Below are 22,578 nucleotides of genomic sequence, written 5' to 3'. Positions count from 1 at the left end.
GCTAGAGCACCCCCTAGATTGGCCATAGCACCCCCATAGCACCCCCAAGAAAATAACGGTAAAATAAGAAAAAAAAAAAAATATCATTCTGAGTTCTTAATAAAATGTATTGTGTGATAATAATATTTTAATCACAAAAGAAAATAACAGATTGAAATAAACAGATTGTTCACGTAGCACGACACAGACACGTTGCGTGCGTGAACATGATTGTTCAATGAGTAGGCTAGTAGGCTAGTAACAGTAATCCTGGCGATCGGTCTATTTTAAGTCAAGCGTTCACAAAATCACGAAAATGGATCGGCTCTTTTTGAAAGCATTTCTGACTCTTTGCCTGTTTAAGTTAATTCTATCTGACATTCTAATCTGCCGTCTTTAGTTAGAAGTGTATTGAACTTGGTATGTTTAGTTTAATTTGTCGCTCATGGTAGTGGTGACCTGGTAGTCATCTGGCGCAAACTTTAATCCACACACTGAAGTAAGTGAAGTATTTGGGATTACGTTATCTATAACATGCTGCATCCATTTTGACCGTCGGAGTTGAACGCGGCTTTGTGCGCGTCCGTCAGAAGTAGCCTAATGACAATAATAATACGATCGATTTGAATGGCGCTTTTTATGAAGGCTACCCCAAAGACCCGTTAGAGAGCAAACGTGTAAACATATGTGACGATATGGTGGGGAGGTGTTGTAGTAGAGAAAAATGCGACTCATATGCTATCACCCTAATTTCATAGCACCCTCAGTAAAACGCCGAGCACCCCCATAGCACCACCAGAAAAAAATCTCTGGCGCCGCCACTGTAGCCTAGGACAACAAGCTCGCCAGATTGTCAAGAGATTAACACGGTCGCCAAATTGCTTCATGTTACAATTACTCTCGCATCAGCTGTTGTCTCAACAGTCACATTTACCCATATTAACACATATCCACATCAAATTGACCAAGAAAACGTTGATTGTCGCCGAAAAGCAACAAGTTTGCAGGTATGCGACGTAGCCCTTACTATTGTAAACAGTGTCGTTAGCCGCGCCTAGCTATCGTCACAAAACACACATTAATCAGCTTATTATTTCAACAACCCTTGGGTGAATATAGTAATGCCATACACCGTTGGAAAGCTTAGATTGCCACGATTAAAACGAGACTTCCCACGGGTAATATGGTTGCTCACCGACAAAACGGCGATAGGTTGACTAAAGTCTACCCAGCAGCTAAAAACGTAACCTCTACGTCTTCCCTTTATACACAACGACCACGTTATGACACGGTCGAAATCTTTTCTCTTTCTACAAAATCGAAACAGCTTAATACAAACCGTAAAAAAAAAATGTCTAATTATTAACTAGCAAACGATGCAGGGGATAAAATTTACCTGAGTGAATCCTCCGTTGACTGCTTCACCGGGGAATACCACGTGCTGTAAGCTATTTTCTTTTTCAACTCGAGCTCATTGGCTGCAATAGAGTTCCGGGTGTTATAGATATATATTTATTTGTCATTGGACAGAAGTACAACGAATTCAGTGCACTCACATACTGGTCTAATTTAAAAAGGTAACATAATAAATAATAAATAAAGAAAGAAAATACATTCAACATTTCGTTCACTCACTGCTTCACCTGTAGTCTCATATAAGCCTCCACTGCTCCAAACTCTATTTGTGAAACATGCAGACGGAATAGTGAGACTGCCAGCAGGCAGCAGCAAAGAGATGTAGCGACCTCGGTTTATTTCTCCAGCTTTCACAGACACACACACGCACACAGATTGCTTGGTCTTTTTTTTGTTTCGTCGTTGTCTGTTAAACCGCCAAGTGGAGCGACGTGTCTGGGAAGCTAGCCTCTTGGTCTGAGCATGTGTGTGCATCGCTTCTCGGCCTTTTGGCTAAGATCAAGTGTAGTATCTGTTCTTATCAGTTTAATATCTGATACGTCCCCTACCCGGGGACCATATATTAAATTGATTTTTCGAACTGGGAGATGGAAAAGGGGCTTGCTCCGTCCACTCCACGCATCGACCTGGTATTGCAGTAACTCCAGGACCGGTGCACCACTCTCTCACTGTGAAAAACAAAACTAAACTCCTCCTGAGAGTACACCCGTCCGCCTGTAGACAATAAAGTGTCATTTACAATTCACAAACGCACTGTTTACAATTACTCCAACGATATTCTGTTGTAGTGATGTTATGGTTTGCGTCGAGGCATCGGGGCGTGTGTCGAGTACCTCGGCTCCTCCCCCAGCGAAGCTCCGTATCACATAGGCGAAATGACGTGGCGCGTGACGTTCGAGGCTTCATCTCGGCCTGTTCCGCGATATGGGTTCACAATTGGCACATTTCTACAAAAAGAAGACCCTACCCAGTTCCAAGATCACTTTTATGGCTATGTAATTAATCACACTCGTTCTCAGACATCATGCAGTTCTATTATTACAATTATTAGTAGGCTACTGTAGTTATAAGACAATCTATTTTGCCCGGGATGACTTAAAACCTTTGTCAAATGATTTGTTCTCTACCATGAGCTCGGGAGATATTTATGAACGGCACACTCACACGTATCACTGAAATGACTTTAATTCTTAAACGTTTTGATGTTGTACGAAGCAAACATCACATCATCACAGGAAACTCTTTCTTTCATCATAATTTCATTCCTTGTCCCTAGCGTACTCATTTGAAGCTTCGAGGTCGAACCACTTTGATGGTTCACCTGGCTGCGAGGCTTTGACGTTTCATGAGGCATCATCTCGCCACCACTATTCTGTTGTTTAAGAAAGAAAAAAGGATTCTTTCTGTGGCGTGTCGATAACTCGGACCTCCAGGTTTCCTTTCGTTATGCTTCCATCACGCTGATTTCAGATTCGCCTGTCATCGTGTGACCGGTGGTCTACAGTGTTTATTAAAGTCTAGACATCTCCGAATGCTTTGCAACCGTTCTCCTGGGGAACACGCGTGGGCATCGTTCAGCCCACCTGAACGTGTACAACTCATACTTACCTGGCAAGGGAGATACCATGATCAAGAAGGTGGTTCACCCATAGCGAGGCTCAGCCATTGCACTGAGGCTGTTGCTGACCCGTGCGAATTCCCCAAATGTGGGAATCTCGATTGCATAATTTCTGGTAGTGGGGGACTGCGTTCGCGCTCTCCCCTGATCATGTTGTTCTAAAGAAATAATAGCTATGAATGATACCACCCTGAGCACGCCCGATCTCGTCTGATCTCGGAGGCTAAGCAGGGTCCGGCCTGGTTAGTACTTGGATGGGTGACCGCCTGGGAATGGCTCATGACCCCCCAAAGTCCCTATCCCTCAACACTGGGATCGATCCAAAAGGATCGAGGATCAAAACGGACGGCTCCATCTGGTGGCCAATGGTGGGTGGTTTTATTTTCAGAAATGTCATGTGCAAGGCCTAGATTATCAAAATCCACTAGTCTGCTGGATGTTTTGTTTATTATTTTCATACTTTGAGTGGATGTAGCTGATGAGAGTCATACAATCAAGTGGAAAAGTGTTAAATTGTTACATTTTTGGGCTGAATTAAGAAAAATAATAAGAGCCATTCACAGAACTCATTGTTTTGACCACACAGGGAGTGCAGCCATCACAGTGGGGGTGTATTCACACCTCTGGTTGCGGGAGTGAAGACACAAGGACTTCTAATTTCTTTGGTGTGTTTTTTCTTTCCAATACCCCACCCCTTCTGAAACCCAAGCACACTGAGACTCCAAAATACTTTTACAACTTTTATTTTTCAACCAGAATGTGTTTCATTGAAAAGGCAATCCATATAAACACAAATAAACAAGATCATTTTAGTTAAAAGCTCGCCCACCACGACTAGGTACAGATCTACAGGCGAGAACACGAGAGCATGAGACGAGAGACAAACATGTACTACCATTTGCAAACATTTAGTTAAACATGGAGCTGACAGACATACACACATCACAAGGACAGGCACATATAAATAACATTAATAATAATAAAAAACACTCAACAATTAAAGAACACACACACACACACACACACACACACACACACACACACACACACACACACACACACACACACACACACACACACACACTTGTACTTAAGATACAAATCAACAATTGGCTTGTACAGGCTAAAGTGCAATAATGAACATGATTATCCATAGACTCGGGTGACCAATCAACAAATAAAGGCTCAAGCTGTTCCTCCCTTTTGTGTTTTCTTGAGCAAACTTTTGTTAAAACTGAAGCAGACAAATACATACAAACATCACAAAGACATGAAGCTGACAAAGACAAACAACATGCATGACAAAAACACAGATTATCTGAACATGAACAACCACTAAAGGGTATGTAAACTGATTGTGTTAGATTGGAACTGATTATGGTTTAAAAGATTGGCCTCGATATTGAACATAGAGCAGAATGGATACTACAAAGTTAATTTTAACAGCAATATAAATAATAATAAATAAAAAGCGAACAAAAGAACTTCAAGTAAATCTGCAAAGTGCCTTTTTTTTTAACGATATAAATAAATAGATAGTGCTTAATGAAGCACTTTAAAAAACACACACAAAGACAAACACACACAAACAAGCCTCTTTCTCTCTCTTACAGATGGCACAGGAACAGTGGCATCACAGAGGTAAGTTATTCACACACACACACACACACACACACACACACGCATTTCCAGGTATTTACACAGTCCTCCTGTCCAACTCTGCATCCACGACACTCTTAAAGTGTTCAAAGTTGTCATACACCACATTGTAAAAGCCAGGGGTAGTGGACTTCCTAGTGGATGGACAGTAGGAAAACATTTTCTGCATGCTTCCAGCCACTTTGTCCTTGAAAGGGTTGTACCTCTTCCACTGTCCACCACAGTTTGGCATGTGGCAAGCCCCACATGGCCTTGAGGACTTGTTAGGCATGAATGTCTTCACTGTTGGTGCAGGAGGGACAAGGCTCTGGCTGCAGGATGGCCCACGAAACAGGACGGAGGGGGCCTGTGGCTGTGCGGCGAGGACCAGCAGTATGGGTGCTGCCGACACAGGGGGTGGGCCGTAGGTCAACGCAGCAGGTGGCCTCGGCTGGAGGTGGGTGGGCGCAGGAGGCCTCGGCAGAACGGGGGTGAGCGCAGCAGGCTTCAGCCGGGTGGAGGACGACAAACCCAGTGGGCTGAACGGGCCGGTTCGCTGGAGTCACAGGCTCATCAACAAATAATCTGGAAATATAAAATGTGATCAGTATTGATATGACGTGTGTGCTATTTGCTTTCCACAGCCAACAGGTGAAACAAAGTGCTTATGACAACTTAGCTCCGCTTCTCACCACGTCTCTTTCCAGCCTGGTGATGGATGTGCCGGTACTGGACCTGAGGCCGGTCTGGCGGAGCAGTCGCTCCTTCTGCCACTTCAGCAGCTCGTTCTGCTCTCCCTGCTGGCAGTACTGGAACAGCAGCCACACCAGCCAGCCGACATCATTCTCCACAAGCCACCTGAAGGTCTGACCGGCGTGCTTCCCGAACGTGATGACCAGCTGACCTTTCCAAAGGTCTCTGCTGTCTTGAGATCCAGCCATTTAGGGTCAACAACAGTGCTGCTGCGGGCCTCTGCCACAGACCTTGCTGCCTCTGTACAGTACAGCCTGGCCTCTCCTAGCCGGTACAAAATGATGTTGGGGTACTGGTGTAGCTGTTGATGGCTGACCAGCGATGGTTTAGTGGCCAAGCTCTTCCCGCAGACATCACAGGTAAAGGTCTCCCTGGCGTCTGCATGGATCTTCAGATGACTCGCCAGGTTGGACTTTTCACCGAATGTCTTGTCGCACACGGTGCACTGATGTGTAGGCATGTTCCATCTGGTACTGTAAAACATGAATAAATGAGTAAAACTAAAAGCAGATCATTTAGATTGACAATATGTAGCCCTTTATTATACAGAAATCTGCTGTTGGTGTATTAGCCTAGGACAACAAGCTCGCCAGATTGTCAAGAGATTAACACGGTCGCCAAATTGCTTCATGTTACAATTACTCTCGCATCAGCTGTTGTCTCAACAGTCACATTTACCCATATTAACACATATCCACATCAAATTGACCAAGAAAACGTTGATTGTCGCCGAAAAGCAACAAGTTTGCAGGTATGCGACGTAGCCCTTACTATTGTAAACAGTGTCGTTAGCCGCGCCTAGCTATCGTCACAAAACACACATTAATCAGCTTATTATTTCAACAACCCTTGGGTGAATATAGTAATGCCATACACCGTTGGAAAGCTTAGATTGCCACGATTAAAACGAGACTTCCCACGGGTAATATGGTTGCTCACCGACAAAACGGCGATAGGTTGACTAAAGTCTACCCAGCAGCTAAAAACGTAACCTCTACGTCTTCCCTTTATACACAACGACCACGTTATGACACGGTCGAAATCTTTTCTCTTTCTACAAAATCGAAACAGCTTAATACAAACCGTAAAAAAAAATGTCTAATTATTAACTAGCAAACGATGCAGGGGATAAAATTTACCTGAGTGAATCCTCCGTTGACTGCTTCACCGGGGAATACCACGTGCTGTAAGCTATTTTCTTTTTCAACTCGAGCTCATTGGCTGCAATAGAGTTCCGGGTGTTATAGATATATATTTATTTGTCATTGGACAGAAGTACAACGAAATTCAGTGCACTCACATACTGGTCTAATTTAAAAAGGTAACATAATAAATAATAAATAAAGAAAGAAAATACATTCAACATTTCGTTCACTCACTGCTTCACCTGTAGTCTCATATAAGCCTCCACTGCTCCAAACTCTATTTGTGAAACATGCAGACGGAATAGTGAGACTGCCAGCAGGCAGCAGCAAAGAGATGTAGCGACCTCGGTTTATTTCTCCAGCTTTCACAGACACACAAACACGCACACAGATTGCTTGGTCTTTTTTTTGTTTCGTCGTTGTCTGTTAAACCGCCAAGTGGAGCGACGTGTCTGGGAAGCTAGCCTCTTGGTCTGAGCATGTGTGTGCATCGCTTCTCGGCCTTTTGGCTAAGATCAAGTGTAGTATCTGTTCTTATCAGTTTAATATCTGATACGTCCCCTACCCGGGGACCATATATTAAATTGATTTTTCGAACTGGGAGATGGAAAAGGGGCTTGCTCCGTCCACTCCACGCATCGACCTGGTATTGCAGTAACTCCAGGACCGGTGCACCACTCTCTCACTGTGAAAAACAAAACTAAACTCCTCCTGAGAGTACACCCGTCCGCCTGTAGACAATAAAGTGTCATTTACAATTCACAAACGCACTGTTTACAATTACTCCAACGATATTCTGTTGTAGTGATGTTATGGTTTGCGTCGAGGCATCGGGGCGTGTGTCGAGTACCTCGGCTCCTCCCCCAGCGAAGCTCCGTATCACATAGGCGAAATGACGTGGCGCGTGACGTTCGAGGCTTCATCTCGGCCTGTTCCGCGATATGGGTTCACAATTGGCACATTTCTACAAAAAGAAGACCCTACCCAGTTCCAAGATCACTTTTATGGCTATGTAATTAATCACACTCGTTCTCAGACATCATGCAGTTCTATTATTACAATTATTAGTAGGCTACTGTAGTTATAAGACAATCTATTTTGCCCGGGATGACTTAAAACCTTTGTCAAATGATTTGTTCTCTACCATGAGCTCGGGAGATATTTATGAACGGCACACTCACACGTATCACTGAAATGACTTTAATTCTTAAACGTTTTGATGTTGTACGAAGCAAACATCACATCATCACAGGAAACTCTTTCTTTCATCATAATTTCATTCCTTGTCCCTAGCGTACTCATTTGAAGCTTCGAGGTCGAACCACTTTGATGGTTCACCTGGCTGCGAGGCTTTGACGTTTCATGAGGCATCATCTCGCCACCACTATTCTGTTGTTTAAGAAAGAAAAAAGGATTCTTTCTGTGGCGTGTCGATAACTCGGACCTCCAGGTTTCCTTTCGTTATGCTTCCATCACGCTGATTTCAGATTCGCCTGTCATCGTGTGACCGGTGGTCTACAGTGTTTATTAAAGTCTAGACATCTCCGAATGCTTTGCAACCGTTCTCCTGGGGAACACGCGTGGGCATCGTTCAGCCCACCTGAACGTGTACAACTCATACTTACCTGGCAAGGGAGATACCATGATCAAGAAGGTGGTTCACCCATAGCGAGGCTCAGCCATTGCACTGAGGCTGTTGCTGACCCGTGCGAATTCCCCAAATGTGGGAATCTCGATTGCATAATTTCTGGTAGTGGGGGACTGCGTTCGCGCTCTCCCCTGATCATGTTGTTCTAAAGAAATAATAGCTATGAATGATACCACCCTGAGCACGCCCGATCTCGTCTGATCTCGGAGGCTAAGCAGGGTCCGGCCTGGTTAGTACTTGGATGGGTGACCGCCTGGGAATGGCTCATGACCCCCCAAAGTCCCTATCCCTCAACACTGGGATCGATCCAAAAGGATCGAGGATCAAAACGGACGGCTCCATCTGGTGGCCAATGGTGGGTGGTTTTATTTTCAGAAATGTCATGTGCAAGGCCTAGATTATCAAAATCCACTAGTCTGCTGGATGTTTTGTTTATTATTTTCATACTTTGAGTGGATGTAGCTGATGAGAGTCATACAATCAAGTGGAAAAGTGTTAAATTGTTACATTTTTGGGCTGAATTAAGAAAAATAATAAGAGCCATTCACAGAACTCATTGTTTTGACCACACAGGGAGTGCAGCCATCACAGTGGGGGTGTATTCACACCTCTGGTTGCGGGAGTGAAGACACAAGGACTTCTAATTTCTTTGGTGTGTTTTTTCTTTCCAATACCCCACCCCTTCTGAAACCCAAGCACACTGAGACTCCAAAATACTTTTACAACTTTTATTTTTCAACCAGAATGTGTTTCATTGAAAAGGCAATCCATATAAACACAAATAAACAAGATCATTTTAGTTAAAAGCTCGCCCACCACGACTAGGTACAGATCTACAGGCGAGAACACGAGAGCATGAGACGAGAGACAAACATGTACTACCATTTGCAAACATTTAGTTAAACATGGAGCTGACAGACATACACACATCACAAGGACAGGCACATATAAATAACATTAATAATAATAAAAAACACTCAACAATTAAAGAACACACACACACACACACACACACACACACACACACACACACACACACACACACACACACACACACACACACTTGTACTTAAGATACAAATCAACAATTGGCTTGTACAGGCTAAAGTGCAATAATGAACATGATTATCCATAGACTCGGGTGACCAATCAACAAATAAAGGCTCAAGCTGTTCCTCCCTTTTGTGTTTTCTTGAGCAAACTTTTGTTAAAACTGAAGCAGACAAATACATACAAACATCACAAAGACATGAAGCTGACAAAGACAAACAACATGCATGACAAAAACACAGATTATCTGAACATGAACAACCACTAAAGGGTATGTAAACTGATTGTGTTAGATTGGAACTGATTATGGTTTAAAAGATTGGCCTCGATATTGAACATAGAGCAGAATGGATACTACAAAGTTAATTTTAACAGCAATATAAATAATAATAAATAAAAAGCGAACAAAAGAACTTCAAGTAAATCTGCAAAGTGCCTTTTTTTTTAACGATATAAATAAATAGATAGTGCTTAATGAAGCACTTTAAAAAACACACACAAAGACAAACACACACAAACAAGCCTCTTTCTCTCTCTTACAGATGGCACAGGAACAGTGGCATCACAGAGGTAAGTTATTCACACACACACACACACACACACACACACACGCATTTCCAGGTATTTACACAGTCCTCCTGTCCAACTCTGCATCCACGACACTCTTAAAGTGTTCAAAGTTGTCATACACCACATTGTAAAAGCCAGGGGTAGTGGACTTCCTAGTGGATGGACAGTAGGAAAACATTTTCTGCATGCTTCCAGCCACTTTGTCCTTGAAAGGGTTGTACCTCTTCCACTGTCCACCACAGTTTGGCATGTGGCAAGCCCCACATGGCCTTGAGGACTTGTTAGGCATGAATGTCTTCACTGTTGGTGCAGGAGGGACAAGGCTCTGGCTGCAGGATGGCCCACGAAACAGGACGGAGGGGGCCTGTGGCTGTGCGGCGAGGACCAGCAGTATGGGTGCTGCCGACACAGGGGGTGGGCCGTAGGTCAACGCAGCAGGTGGCCTCGGCTGGAGGTGGGTGGGCGCAGGAGGCCTCGGCAGAATGGGGGTGAGCGCAGCAGGCTTCAGCCGGGTGGAGGACGACAAACCCAGTGGGCTGAACGGGCCGGTTCGCTGGAGTCACAGGCTCATCAACAAATAATCTGGAAATATAAAATACACATGTGATCAGTATTGATATGACGTGTGTGCTATTTGCTTTCCACAGCCAACAGGTGAAACAAAGTGCTTATGACAACTTAGCTCCGCTTCTCACCACGTCTCTTTCCAGCCTGGTGATGGATGTGCCGGTACTGGACCTGAGGCCGGTCTGGCGGAGCAGTCGCTCCTTCTGCCACTTCAGCAGCTCGTTCTGCTCTCCCTGCTGGCAGTACTGGAACAGCAGCCACACCAGCCAGCCGACATCATTCTCCACAAGCCACCTGAAGGTCTGACCGGCGTGCTTCCCGAACGTGATGACCAGCTGACCTTTCCAAAGGTCTCTGCTGTCTTGAGATCCAGCCATTTAGGGTCAACAACAGTGCTGCTGCGGGCCTCTGCCACAGACCTTGCTGCCTCTGTACAGTACAGCCTGGCCTCTCCTAGCCGGTACAAAATGATGTTGGGGTACTGGTGTAGCTGTTGATGGCTGACCAGCGATGGTTTAGTGGCCAAGCTCTTCCCGCAGACATCACAGGTAAAGGTCTCCCTGGCGTCTGCATGGATCTTCAGATGACTCGCCAGGTTGGACTTTTCACCGAATGTCTTGTCGCACACGGTGCACTGATGTGTAGGCATGTTCCATCTGGTACTGTAAAACATGAATAAATGAGTAAAACTAAAAGCAGATCATTTAGATTGACAATATGTAGCCCTTTATTATACAGAAATCTGCTGTTGGTGTATTAGCCTAGGACAACAAGCTCGCCAGATTGTCAAGAGATTAACACGGTCGCCAAATTGCTTCATGTTACAATTACTCTCGCATCAGCTGTTGTCTCAACAGTCACATTTACCCATATTAACACATATCCACATCAAATTGACCAAGAAAACGTTGATTGTCGCCGAAAAGCAACAAGTTTGCAGGTATGCGACGTAGCCCTTACTATTGTAAACAGTGTCGTTAGCCGCGCCTAGCTATCGTCACAAAACACACATTAATCAGCTTATTATTTCAACAACCCTTGGGTGAATATAGTAATGCCATACACCGTTGGAAAGCTTAGATTGCCACGATTAAAACGAGACTTCCCACGGGTAATATGGTTGCTCACCGACAAAACGGCGATAGGTTGACTAAAGTCTACCCAGCAGCTAAAAACGTAACCTCTACGTCTTCCCTTTATACACAACGACCACGTTATGACACGGTCGAAATCTTTTCTCTTTCTACAAAATCGAAACAGCTTAATACAAACCGTAAAAAAAAAAGTCTAATTATTAACTAGCAAACGATGCAGGGGATAAAATTTACCTGAGTGAATCCTCCGTTGACTGCTTCACCGGGGAATACCACGTGCTGTAAGCTATTTTCTTTTTCAACTCGAGCTCATTGGCTGCAATAGAGTTCCGGGTGTTATAGATATATATTTATTTGTCATTGGACAGAAGTACAACGAAATTCAGTGCACTCACATACTGGTCTAATTTAAAAAGGTAACATAATAAATAATAAATAAAGAAAGAAAATACATTCAACATTTCGTTCACTCACTGCTTCACCTGTAGTCTCATATAAGCCTCCACTGCTCCAAACTCTATTTGTGAAACATGCAGACGGAATAGTGAGACTGCCAGCAGGCAGCAGCAAAGAGATGTAGCGACCTCGGTTTATTTCTCCAGCTTTCACAGACACACAAACACGCACACAGATTGCTTGGTCTTTTTTTTGTTTCGTCGTTGTCTGTTAAACCGCCAAGTGGAGCGACGTGTCTGGGAAGCTAGCCTCTTGGTCTGAGCATGTGTGTGCATCGCTTCTCGGCCTTTTGGCTAAGATCAAGTGTAGTATCTGTTCTTATCAGTTTAATATCTGATACGTCCCCTACCCGGGGACCATATATTAAATTGATTTTTCGAACTGGGAGATGGAAAAGGGGCTTGCTCCGTCCACTCCACGCATCGACCTGGTATTGCAGTAACTCCAGGACCGGTGCACCACTCTCTCACTGTGAAAAACAAAACTAAACTCCTCCTGAGAGTACACCCGTCCGCCTGTAGACAATAAAGTGTCATTTACAATTCACAAACGCACTGTTTACAATTACTCCAACGATATTCTGTTGTAGTGATGTTATGGTTTGCGTCGAGGCATCGGGGCGTGTGTCGAGTACCTCGGCTCCTCCCCCAGCGAAGCTCCGTATCACATAGGCGAAATGACGTGGCGCGTGACGTTCGAGGCTTCATCTCGGCCTGTTCCGCGATATGGGTTCACAATTGGCACATTTCTACAAAAAGAAGACCCTACCCAGTTCCAAGATCACTTTTATGGCTATGTAATTAATCACACTCGTTCTCAGACATCATGCAGTTCTATTATTACAATTATTAGTAGGCTACTGTAGTTATAAGACAATCTATTTTGCCCGGGATGACTTAAAACCTTTGTCAAATGATTTGTTCTCTACCATGAGCTCGGGAGATATTTATGAACGGCACACTCACACGTATCACTGAAATGACTTTAATTCTTAAACGTTTTGATGTTGTACGAAGCAAACATCACATCATCACAGGAAACTCTTTCTTTCATCATAATTTCATTCCTTGTCCCTAGCGTACTCATTTGAAGCTTCGAGGTCGAACCACTTTGATGGTTCACCTGGCTGCGAGGCTTTGACGTTTCATGAGGCATCATCTCGCCACCACTATTCTGTTGTTTAAGAAAGAAAAAAGGATTCTTTCTGTGGCGTGTCGATAACTCGGACCTCCAGGTTTCCTTTCGTTATGCTTCCATCACGCTGATTTCAGATTCGCCTGTCATCGTGTGACCGGTGGTCTACAGTGTTTATTAAAGTCTAGACATCTCCGAATGCTTTGCAACCGTTCTCCTGGGGAACACGCGTGGGCATCGTTCAGCCCACCTGAACGTGTACAACTCATACTTACCTGGCAAGGGAGATACCATGATCAAGAAGGTGGTTCACCCATAGCGAGGCTCAGCCATTGCACTGAGGCTGTTGCTGACCCGTGCGAATTCCCCAAATGTGGGAATCTCGATTGCATAATTTCTGGTAGTGGGGGACTGCGTTCGCGCTCTCCCCTGATCATGTTGTTCTAAAGAAATAATAGCTATGAATGATACCACCCTGAGCACGCCCGATCTCGTCTGATCTCGGAGGCTAAGCAGGGTCCGGCCTGGTTAGTACTTGGATGGGTGACCGCCTGGGAATGGCTCATGACCCCCCAAAGTCCCTATCCCTCAACACTGGGATCGATCCAAAAGGATCGAAAGGCTCACGCCTACTGGCTGCAAATATCCACTATACCGTGACATGCATAGACACATGCAGATGCAGTCGCCATGCACAGAAATGACTTCCTGCCTCTGACTTCCGCTCCTCTCCTGTGGAAACTGCGATCCCCCTGCAGCTTACAGCATCTAGCGCCCCATTCCGGCATTGACAACAAATAGAAAAATACCCAAGACTAGGCAAAGTGGAAAATATGGAGTGCATCGCCGCGTATTAAGGAGCTTGCAGAGACTTCCACCCTCAGCTCTGTCTCCTATCACCATGGAGCTGTTTAATGCACAATCCCTCACAAATAAATCTCTCCTCATAAATGACCATATTATAGAGAAAAGGCTTGACTTCATGTGCCTAACTGAAACCTGGCATAAACCAGCGGACTACTACGTGCTCAATGAAGCATGCCCACCTGGATACAACTACATGGAGAAAGCCCGCAGCTCTGGTCGTGGTGGTGGACTGGCCATCATACACCGGGCGGAACTAAAACTATCTCCTCTGCAAATGCCTGACCTTTCCGCTATGGAATGTCTGGCCTTCAAATGCAAACATCCATACCCCATGACAGTGCTTCTCATTTACCGTCCTCCAAAGCCAAACTCATCTTTTATACCAGAGATAAGTGATCTGCTGACCTCACTCTGCAGTATCTCAACAAACATTGTCATTGTTGGTGATCTTAATATCCATGTCGACAACCCCTCCTGTCTGTTTGCAGCAGATTTCCTGAATGTGCTTGAGTGTCTTGGCCTGCAGCAGCATGTTGAGGTCCCTACTCACACCAAGGGGCACACTCTGGATCTGGTCATTACTGACACTGCCCTAATAAATAACATACAGGTCTACGATCATGGTGTATCCGACCACAAGGTGGTCTCAATGGCCTTTACTTTTATGCTGCCAACCACTACACTTAGGCGTCAAATGTCTTTTCGCAACTGGAAAAAAATGTACGCAGCCACTATGAGCATGGATCTCCAGCTCATCACCTGCCCAGCATCTGCCTCAGCGGATGAATTAGTGGAGATCTATAATACCTCACTGAGCAGTGTTTTTGATCTCCATGCCCCGGTCAAATCACGTATTGTTAATTTCTCACGGTCTGCTCCATGGTTCACTCATGAACTGAGGAAAATGAAAACAGCTGGGCGTGTCTTGGAACGGCGATGCAGGCACTCTGGGGCTCACAGTCCATAAGCTGGCCTTCCGTGAGCATCAAAAGGCATACTCAAATTCCCTTAAAGATGCTCGCTCACAGTTCTACTCCAGCCTAATAAATGAAAACCCTGGAAACTCTAAACAGCTTTTTTCCACCATAAAGCATCTCCTGAAACCACAACCATCCTCCTCAACTGAAGCTACAGAAGACAAATGTAACAGCTTCATCGACTTTTTTAGATCAATCTGGCGAGCTTGTTGTCCTAGGCTAATACAGTTTAGTTTTACTCATTTATTCATGTTTTACAGTACCAGATGGAACATGCCTACACATCAGTGCACCGTGTGCGACAAGACATTCGGTGAAAAGTCCAACCTGGCGAGGCATCTGAAGATCCATGCCATCGCCAGGGAGACCTTTATCTGTGACGTCTGCGGGAAGAGCTTGGCCACTAAACCATCGCTGGTCAGCCATCAACAGCTACACCAGTACCCCAACATCATTTTGTACCGGCTAGGAGAGGCCAGGCTGTACTGTACAGAGGCAGCAAGGTCTGTGGCAGAGGCCCGCAGCAGCACTGTTGTTGACCCTAAATGGCTGGATCTCAAGACAGCAGAGACCTTTGGAAAGGTCAGCTGGTCATCACGTTCGGGAAGCACGCCGGTCAGACCTTCAGGTGGCTTGTGGAGAATGATGTCGGCTGGCTGGTGTGGCTGCTGTTCCAGTACTGCCAGCAGGGAGAGCAGAACGAGCTGCTGAAGTGGCAGAAGGAGCGACTGCTCCGCCAGACCGGCCTCAGGTCCAGTACCGGCACATCCATCACCAGGCTGGAAAGAGACGTGGTGAGAAGCGGAGCTAAGTTGTCATAAGCACTTTGTTTCACCTGTTGGCTGTGGAAAGCAAATAGCACACACGTCATATCAATACTGATCACATGTGTATTTTATATTTCCAGATTATTTGTTGATGAGCCTGTGACTCCAGCGAACCGGCCCGTTCAGCCCACTGGGTTTGTCGTCCTCCACCCGGCTGAAGCCTGCGGCGCTCACCCCCATTCTGCCGAGGCCTCCTGCGCCCACCCACCTCCAGCCGAGGCCACCTGCTGCGTTGACCTACGGCCCACCCCCTGTGTCGGCAGCACCCATACTGCTGGTCCTCCCCGCACAGCCACAGGCCCCCTCCTTCCTGTTTCGTGGGACATCCTGCAGCCAGAGCTTTGTCCCTCCTGCACCAACAGTGAAGGCATTCATGCCTAACAAGTCCTCAAGGCCATGTGGGGCTTGCCACATGCCAAACTGTGGTGGACAGTGGAAGAGGTACACCCCTTCCAAGGACAAAGTGGCTGGAAGCATGCAGAAAATGTTTTCCTACTGTCCATCCACTAGGATGTCCACTACCCCTGGCTTCGACAATGTGGTGTATGACAACTTTGAACACTTTAAGAGTGTCGTGGATGCAGAGTTGGACAGGAGGACTGTGTAAATACCTGGAAATGCGTGTGTGTATGTGTGTGTGTGTGTGTGTGTGTGAATAACTTACCTCTGTGATGCCACTGTTCCTGTGCCATCTGTAAGAGAGAGAAAGTGGCTTGTTTGTGTGTGTTTGTCTTTGTCTTTGTGTGTGTTTTTTAAAGTGCTTCAGCAAGCACTATCTATTTTCGCATCTTGAATGTTAGCCTACTCAAGAAACGACCTGCCTGCTAGCTTTATTATTCCGCTTAGTCTTGACCCGCTGACCTCCCCTCGGACTTAACTGATTGGCGTTAATGTGACGTAACGTTAAGATAAACAACGTCACTATTTTTAGTTAATTAATATATATTGATATATTATCACTGAAATAAATAGTAGGTAGGACATTTGTATTGGCTATTTAATATATATATATATATATATATATATATATATATATATATATATATATATATATATATTTTTTTTTTTTTTTACTTCTGTCTGGGCCCCCCCCCCCCCCGCCAATCAGGCCCTAGGCACGTGCCTAGTTTGCCTTTGGGTTAATCCGGCTCTGAGTCTGTGCAAGGCTTAAATGTGTTTCAGATGACGTCCCAATATGGTATGACCCAACAAGAGTAGAGTGTGTGTGTGTTACACGGTCCTCATATTGTTGGGTAGCAGTTATTTTAGTTTGAACCATTTCTATAGAGTTACATAAAAAGCCCAGATCCACGTGGGAATTATTTTAACTAACATCTGTGGTCCCTACATGCAAAGTCAATGCAGCCCTTGACCTCAGCAATGAGTCTCATTCCAAAGGCGATTATGATAGACAGGTGGTAGGAATATATTGTAAATTAAATGAGTATGATCATTAGTTTACTAACTAGATTTGATCTATATTGTAATCCAGAATATTTCTGACAGGTTATTGTTGTATTTCGTTTCAGACACCAAGTGGCATGATCCCAGCTCATACTTCAGTGGACCCAGAAGTGAGCCAGAGATCCACTTCATCCATCCAACAGGTTATTACACACTTATTGTAGATCGTTTCTATTTAAATTGATGTCTCAGTTCATTCCAATATATATATGAAATGGCTTGTGACTATCACAACCAACCTTTTTGTGCAAAATGTTCACAATATCAACATTTCCATAAGTTGGTTCAATATCATAGCGTTAACAAAATTAGCCTTACCATTTGACAGAACTAACCGCCCCTCAAAACATAAAATGAATCTTTATTCTCACTGAATCCTATGTTTTTTTTTCCCCTTTGGCAATGATTTTGCCCATTTAACATACTTCTTATCAATTTGCGTGATTTAATTTCTACGGCAGTAGATCCATTTACATTAGTGTTGGGGCTTTTCAGCTTTCTTTGACAACAAAAGGATAACTCGATGTCAGGAACCTTGACCCTAGATGTGTTCAGTCGTCAGGTCCTCATTTTGTACTTTGTCTGTGCAAGGCTTAAATGTGTTTCAGATGACGTCCCAATATGGTATGACCCAACAAGAGTAGAGTGTGTGTGTGTTACGAGGTCCTCATATTGTTGGGTAGCAGATATTTTAGTTCTAACTATTTCTATAGAGCCTTACATAAATTGCCCAGATCCACGTTTGAATTATTTTACTTACAACTGTGGTCCCTACATGCATAGTCAATGCAGCACAGTATAATATATCCTAATTCCACGTTTCAGTCCTGTGTTTATACAAAATAATATTTATTTTTCATCATTTCATTCAAGGCAAGCAAGTCCTCTGGAACTGTCCCCTTCCACCAGTGTCCTACTGCAGAGCAGGTAAGAACGCTGCATTCTGGTCATAAGTTCAAATAGTTCATATTTTCACCCCTTGGGGTAATTATGATGTGAGGAAACATTGTAGACTAGTATTTTCATTTTGATTTGTAAAGCTTAGAAAAAGCTGCCGTCTGAAAAATCTGAAGCGCCATCATGGTCGTTGTGAAGATCGTTACCAGGAGGCTCAAAAAGAGATAGCCAAGAGATCTTTGATTCAGGTCACCAGAATTAATCATTCGGTGAGTTTGTAGATGTTATGCACATTGTGATGGTACTATAGGGAGTATGATACCCTAGCTATTAATGCATGCGTAAGTTATTGACAGAATTAGTAGCTTTTTTTCTCCATTTTCCTTCAGACCTCCACTGACTTATTTGAGGAATCTTCGGATGCTACGGACTATGATGATGCTGACTATGTTCCAGCCTCATGTGGCAATTCCTCGGATGCTTCAATTATAAGTACTGCTAGTCAAGAACTCAAAACCATGAAGGGGGATGGTGCCACCAGTTCAGAGGTACCTAGAACATCAAGTTATTCAAAGATGAGCAGCAATCATTGTGCCTCAGTGATAAGCTGCAGTGCCAATTCATTAAAGAACACATCACAGCAGAAAAGCTCCGTAAATGTCTCACCATTGCCAATAAAAGCAAAAGGAAGCAAGTACAACAAGAAGCAATTTTGTCTTTATTGTAAAAAGGGCATTTCTAAATTGGCAAGACATCTTGAATCCGTCCACAGTGAAGAGCCTGATGTTGCAATGGCTTTCAGTTTTGATAAAAGATCCCGCAAAAGAAGCGAGCTGTTACGCTCTATTAAGAAGCGAGGAAACTTTGACCATAATGCTGAAGTGGCAAGCTGTGGCACTGGAGAGATGGTTGCTTGTAGAAGACCCAGTACTGCAAAACAATCTGATGACTTCCGTCACTGCAAATTTTGCGAAGGGCTGTATGCAAGAAACTCTTTATGGAGACATGTGAGAAACTGCCCGAAAAAGTCTGTTGAGGAAGAGCCTCAAGTTGGCCGAAAAAGGATTCAAATGCACTTACCAAGACCTGACTCAGTTAAGGAAACTGTTTGGAAGATTGCTTGTGAAATGAACCAGGATGACGTTTCTTCGGTTGTAAGGAGTGAAACTGTAATCCTTTGTATCGGCGAGTCACTGTTCAATTCCAGGAAACCGTATGAAAGAAGGAATGACTACATACGCCAAAAAATGAGAGAGATGGCAAGACTATTGATAACGGCAAGAGCTATAACACCTTTGAAGAGCACCGAAGACCTTGTTATGCCCTGTAACTTTCCGCATGTGATACAGGCAGTTAGATCTGTTGCTGGTTATGATGTCGAAAGCAACTCGTATAAAATCCCATCATTGGCTTTGAAATTGGGACACAGTTTAGCCAAAGTTGCAGGCATTGTGCAATGCAATGCCATCATTGCAAATCGCCCTGCCGTTGCGGAGTCTGCAAAGCAATTTGCCACTCTACATCAGAAAAACTGGACAGAGTCCATTTCTGCTGCCGCATTGGGAACACTTCAACAAGCCAAATGGAATAAACCACAGGTTTTACCCTTTACAGAGGATGTGTCGGTGCTGCACAAGTTTCTTGCTGCTGAGCGTGTTAAGCGCATGAAGGACCTTGAGGAAGAACCCAACAGCAAAAGCTTTGGAAATCTTGCTAAAGTGACTTTGACGCAGGTAGTACTATTTAACAGAAGGCGGGAAGGTGAAGTTTAAAAAATGGAGCTTCAGACTTTCACATCCAGGGATCGTACAGAGCTGAATCCAGACATTGTGAGGGGCCTTACCGACTTCGAGAGGAAGCTTGCAGAGCACTTTGAGAGAGTTGAGATTCGTGGTAAAAGGTCAAGAAAGTTTCCAGTGCTTCTAACCCCCGACATGATCGCTGCTATGGACCTCCTAATGAAAAGCAGGAAAGAGTGTCAAGTCCACAAAGAAAATGTGTACATGTTTGCACGGCCAGGTGTCCTTTCCCATTACAGAGGCTCTGACTGCTTTCGTAAGTATGCAAAGCAATGTGGTGCAAAGAACCCAGAGGCACTCACCTCAACAAGATTGCGGAAACAAGTGGCCACTTTGTCCACACTACTAAATCTGAAAGAAAATGAAATGGATCAACTTGCCACCTTTCTAGGACACGAAATCCGTGTCCATAGAGAATTCTATCGGCTTCCAGAGAGTACCCTTCAGCTCGCAAAAGTCAGCAAACTCCTGATATCACTCGAAAAAGGAAGACTGCCTTACCTGCAGGGGAAAGGGCTGGATGACATTGAGGTCAATCCTGAAGGTAACATTTTATTTGAAATATAGTTTTTAACCACTTCAAATATAACTATTATAAGTGTTCTTAGTCCTTAATTTAAATGATTTGCCTGAACGTTTTTTTACCCAACCAGATGAAGTAGAAATGAGTGATGATTCCAGCGAAGAAAACATTGCTGACCTACATCAATGCAAAGGTATCCTGACTTGTATATATGCGGTAATATCTTTAAGTTATGTCACATAAATTAACATTTCTGGGGGATTATCGAAATGATCCTCAAGTAATTCTACATTCATGAATTTGCATTCAGCTTATGTTTACATCTGAAATCTAAATGAATATATAATGTAGAATTGCATATTGCCTGACACTGAGGTTGTTTACAGTGAATAATGCAAGCAAACCAACGTATTGTCAGAAAGCTCATAGAATAACATCACAATCATTATTACTTTGCAAAGGCTCAATAACTGAGACTGCTAGGGACCAGACACTTCTGAGGCACACTCCTGAGTCAACCAGCCTGGACAACATTGAGGGCACTTCCGAGTCAACCAGCCTGCACAACATGGAGGGCACTTCCGAGTCAACCAGCCTGGACAACATGGAGGGCACTTCCGAGTCAACCAGCCTGGACAACATGGAGGGCACTTCCGAGTCAACCACCCTGGACAACATGGAGGGCACTTCCGAGTCAACCACCCTGGACAATATTGAGGGCACTTCCGAGTCAACCAGCCTGGACAACATGGAGGGCACTCCTGAATCAACCACCCTGGACAACATGGAGGGCACTCCTGAATCAACCACCTTGGATGACGTAAACATGAGTCACAAAATAGTCACATTCCAAGCTTCTTCAAAGGGCTCCAAAAGAAAGCAAGGTTAGTCAGCATTTTGTATTCATTACTTTATTAGAAAAATGTATTGATAACATATATCATATAACTACTAACTAGAATCCTTTGTATCATATCCCCCATTTGTTGCAGAGCCATTGTTCCATTGTTAATCAGTTGTATTTTGTTTCCATTTATGAAAGCTGTGAAGGTGAGAAGCAAGTGGACAGGTGAGGAAGTGAAGGCTGTTGAGCGGCATTTGCTTAACTTCATTACAAGCTGCAGAATACCTGGCAAAAAGGACTGTGACTCCTGCCTCCAGGCAGAGCCAGTAGCTCTGAAAGACCGAGACTGGGTTGCCATCAAGTACTACGTACACAACAGAAACGTAGCATTAAAAAGGAAGATGACTAGGTAGATCCATTCCAATTGATCTTGTTTTTTGCTTGTATTTTTTTTGCTGGCACTCAATAAAAGTAAGAAATGCAAAAAGTGTTCCGCCTTTTTTTATTAGTGAATATTTGCTACGAATTTTTATATATTGTCACAAATAGCAATAATACGACTTAAACAGTAGACTGAGAACATATTATATTTAAGAGCTATGTGAACATGGATAGTCCTTTCTGTTGAAGGTTACCCGGGTTGTCTGGGGTTTTGACATTTCTACATAACCGGACCCCAGTTAAAATACAGATCCTATTTTGTGTATTCTAGGGTCTTTATAATTCACATTAACCTGAAAATAGAGTGTGTGTGTGTATGGGCTGGTTGCTATGGGCCTTATAAGTCACATAAACCTGAAAATAGAGTTTGTGTGTGTATGGGCTGGTTGCTATGGGCTGAACAAAAATATAGCCCTAGCCTAAATCTGAACAGATGGTTGCATTCCTAGAATCAAGGAATGGAAATATTCTGATTCCCAGGTCTCTTGGACCTTGGGAAAGGCATGTCCCAATTTGTCAAATTTTTCTCCTGATATAGTCTATAAATGCGTGTGTGTGTGTGTGTGTGTGTGTGTGTGTGTGTGTGTGTGTGTGTGTGTGTGTGTGTGTGTGTGTGTGTGTGTGTGTGTGTGTGTGTGTGTGTCAGGTCTGTCCTTTGTGGCTCCAGCCTTCATGAGGAGAGAGAAGCCCGGCCAGGTGAGAGTCTGCTCACCTGAAGAGACAGACTCTGAGGAGGAGCAGCTCTGGACCTCTGGATTGACCGGTACAAAGACATTTACAAGACAATTCTGGAAGGAGTAATGTGCAGTGAACATTATCCCTTTCAAAGCCCTGAAGATACATTAGCCCGCATCATTTGACCAAAGATATA

The 22,578-nt window shown here is 44.1% G+C and overlaps 1 protein-coding gene and 6 non-coding genes across 8 annotated transcripts; all 7 read left to right on the top strand.

Annotated features, from left to right (window-relative positions):
* Window positions 1-1,867: 1,867 nt before the first annotated feature.
* LOC130379024 (U2 spliceosomal RNA) lies at window positions 1,868-2,058 on the top strand. The gene has a single exon (XR_008895071.1). It is a non-coding gene; the product is annotated as a U2 spliceosomal RNA (small nuclear RNA).
* Window positions 2,059-2,995: 937 nt separating this feature from the next.
* Window positions 2,996-3,160, top strand: LOC130379021 (U1 spliceosomal RNA). Its single transcript, XR_008895068.1, has one exon. It is a non-coding gene; the product is annotated as a U1 spliceosomal RNA (small nuclear RNA).
* A 3,878-nt stretch (window positions 3,161-7,038) lies between these two features.
* LOC130379023 (U2 spliceosomal RNA) lies at window positions 7,039-7,229 on the top strand. Its single transcript, XR_008895070.1, has one exon. It is a non-coding gene; the product is annotated as a U2 spliceosomal RNA (small nuclear RNA).
* A 937-nt stretch (window positions 7,230-8,166) lies between these two features.
* Window positions 8,167-8,331, top strand: LOC130379026 (U1 spliceosomal RNA). The gene has a single exon (XR_008895073.1). It is a non-coding gene; the product is annotated as a U1 spliceosomal RNA (small nuclear RNA).
* A 3,876-nt stretch (window positions 8,332-12,207) lies between these two features.
* On the top strand, window positions 12,208-12,398 carry LOC130379022 (U2 spliceosomal RNA). The gene has a single exon (XR_008895069.1). It is a non-coding gene; the product is annotated as a U2 spliceosomal RNA (small nuclear RNA).
* Window positions 12,399-13,335: 937 nt separating this feature from the next.
* LOC130379025 (U1 spliceosomal RNA) lies at window positions 13,336-13,500 on the top strand. Its single transcript, XR_008895072.1, has one exon. It is a non-coding gene; the product is annotated as a U1 spliceosomal RNA (small nuclear RNA).
* Window positions 13,501-20,024: 6,524 nt separating this feature from the next.
* Window positions 20,025-21,743, top strand: LOC130379020 (serine-rich adhesin for platelets-like). 2 transcript variants are annotated; one of them, XM_056585598.1, is made up of 4 exons: window positions 20,025-20,443; window positions 20,553-20,615; window positions 20,884-21,306; window positions 21,465-21,743. In XM_056585598.1, exons 1-4 carry the CDS (start codon window positions 20,035-20,037, stop codon window positions 21,677-21,679), a joined length of 1,110 nt encoding a protein of 369 aa, XP_056441573.1. In that variant the 5' UTR covers window positions 20,025-20,034; the 3' UTR covers window positions 21,680-21,743. The 2 variants fall into 2 exon arrangements, with proteins under 2 accessions (XP_056441573.1, XP_056441574.1); XM_056585599.1 differs by having other exon boundaries at window positions 20,025-20,615.
* Window positions 21,744-22,578: the final 835 nt, after the last annotated feature.

This window comes from Gadus chalcogrammus, unplaced genomic scaffold (genome assembly GCF_026213295.1).
Source record: "Gadus chalcogrammus isolate NIFS_2021 unplaced genomic scaffold, NIFS_Gcha_1.0 GACHA163, whole genome shotgun sequence".
In the NCBI taxonomy this organism is placed as follows: Eukaryota; Metazoa; Chordata; class Actinopteri; order Gadiformes; family Gadidae; genus Gadus; species Gadus chalcogrammus.
Note: the sequence above shows the minus strand (reverse complement) of the source record. Positions and strands in the feature narration are given on the sequence as shown.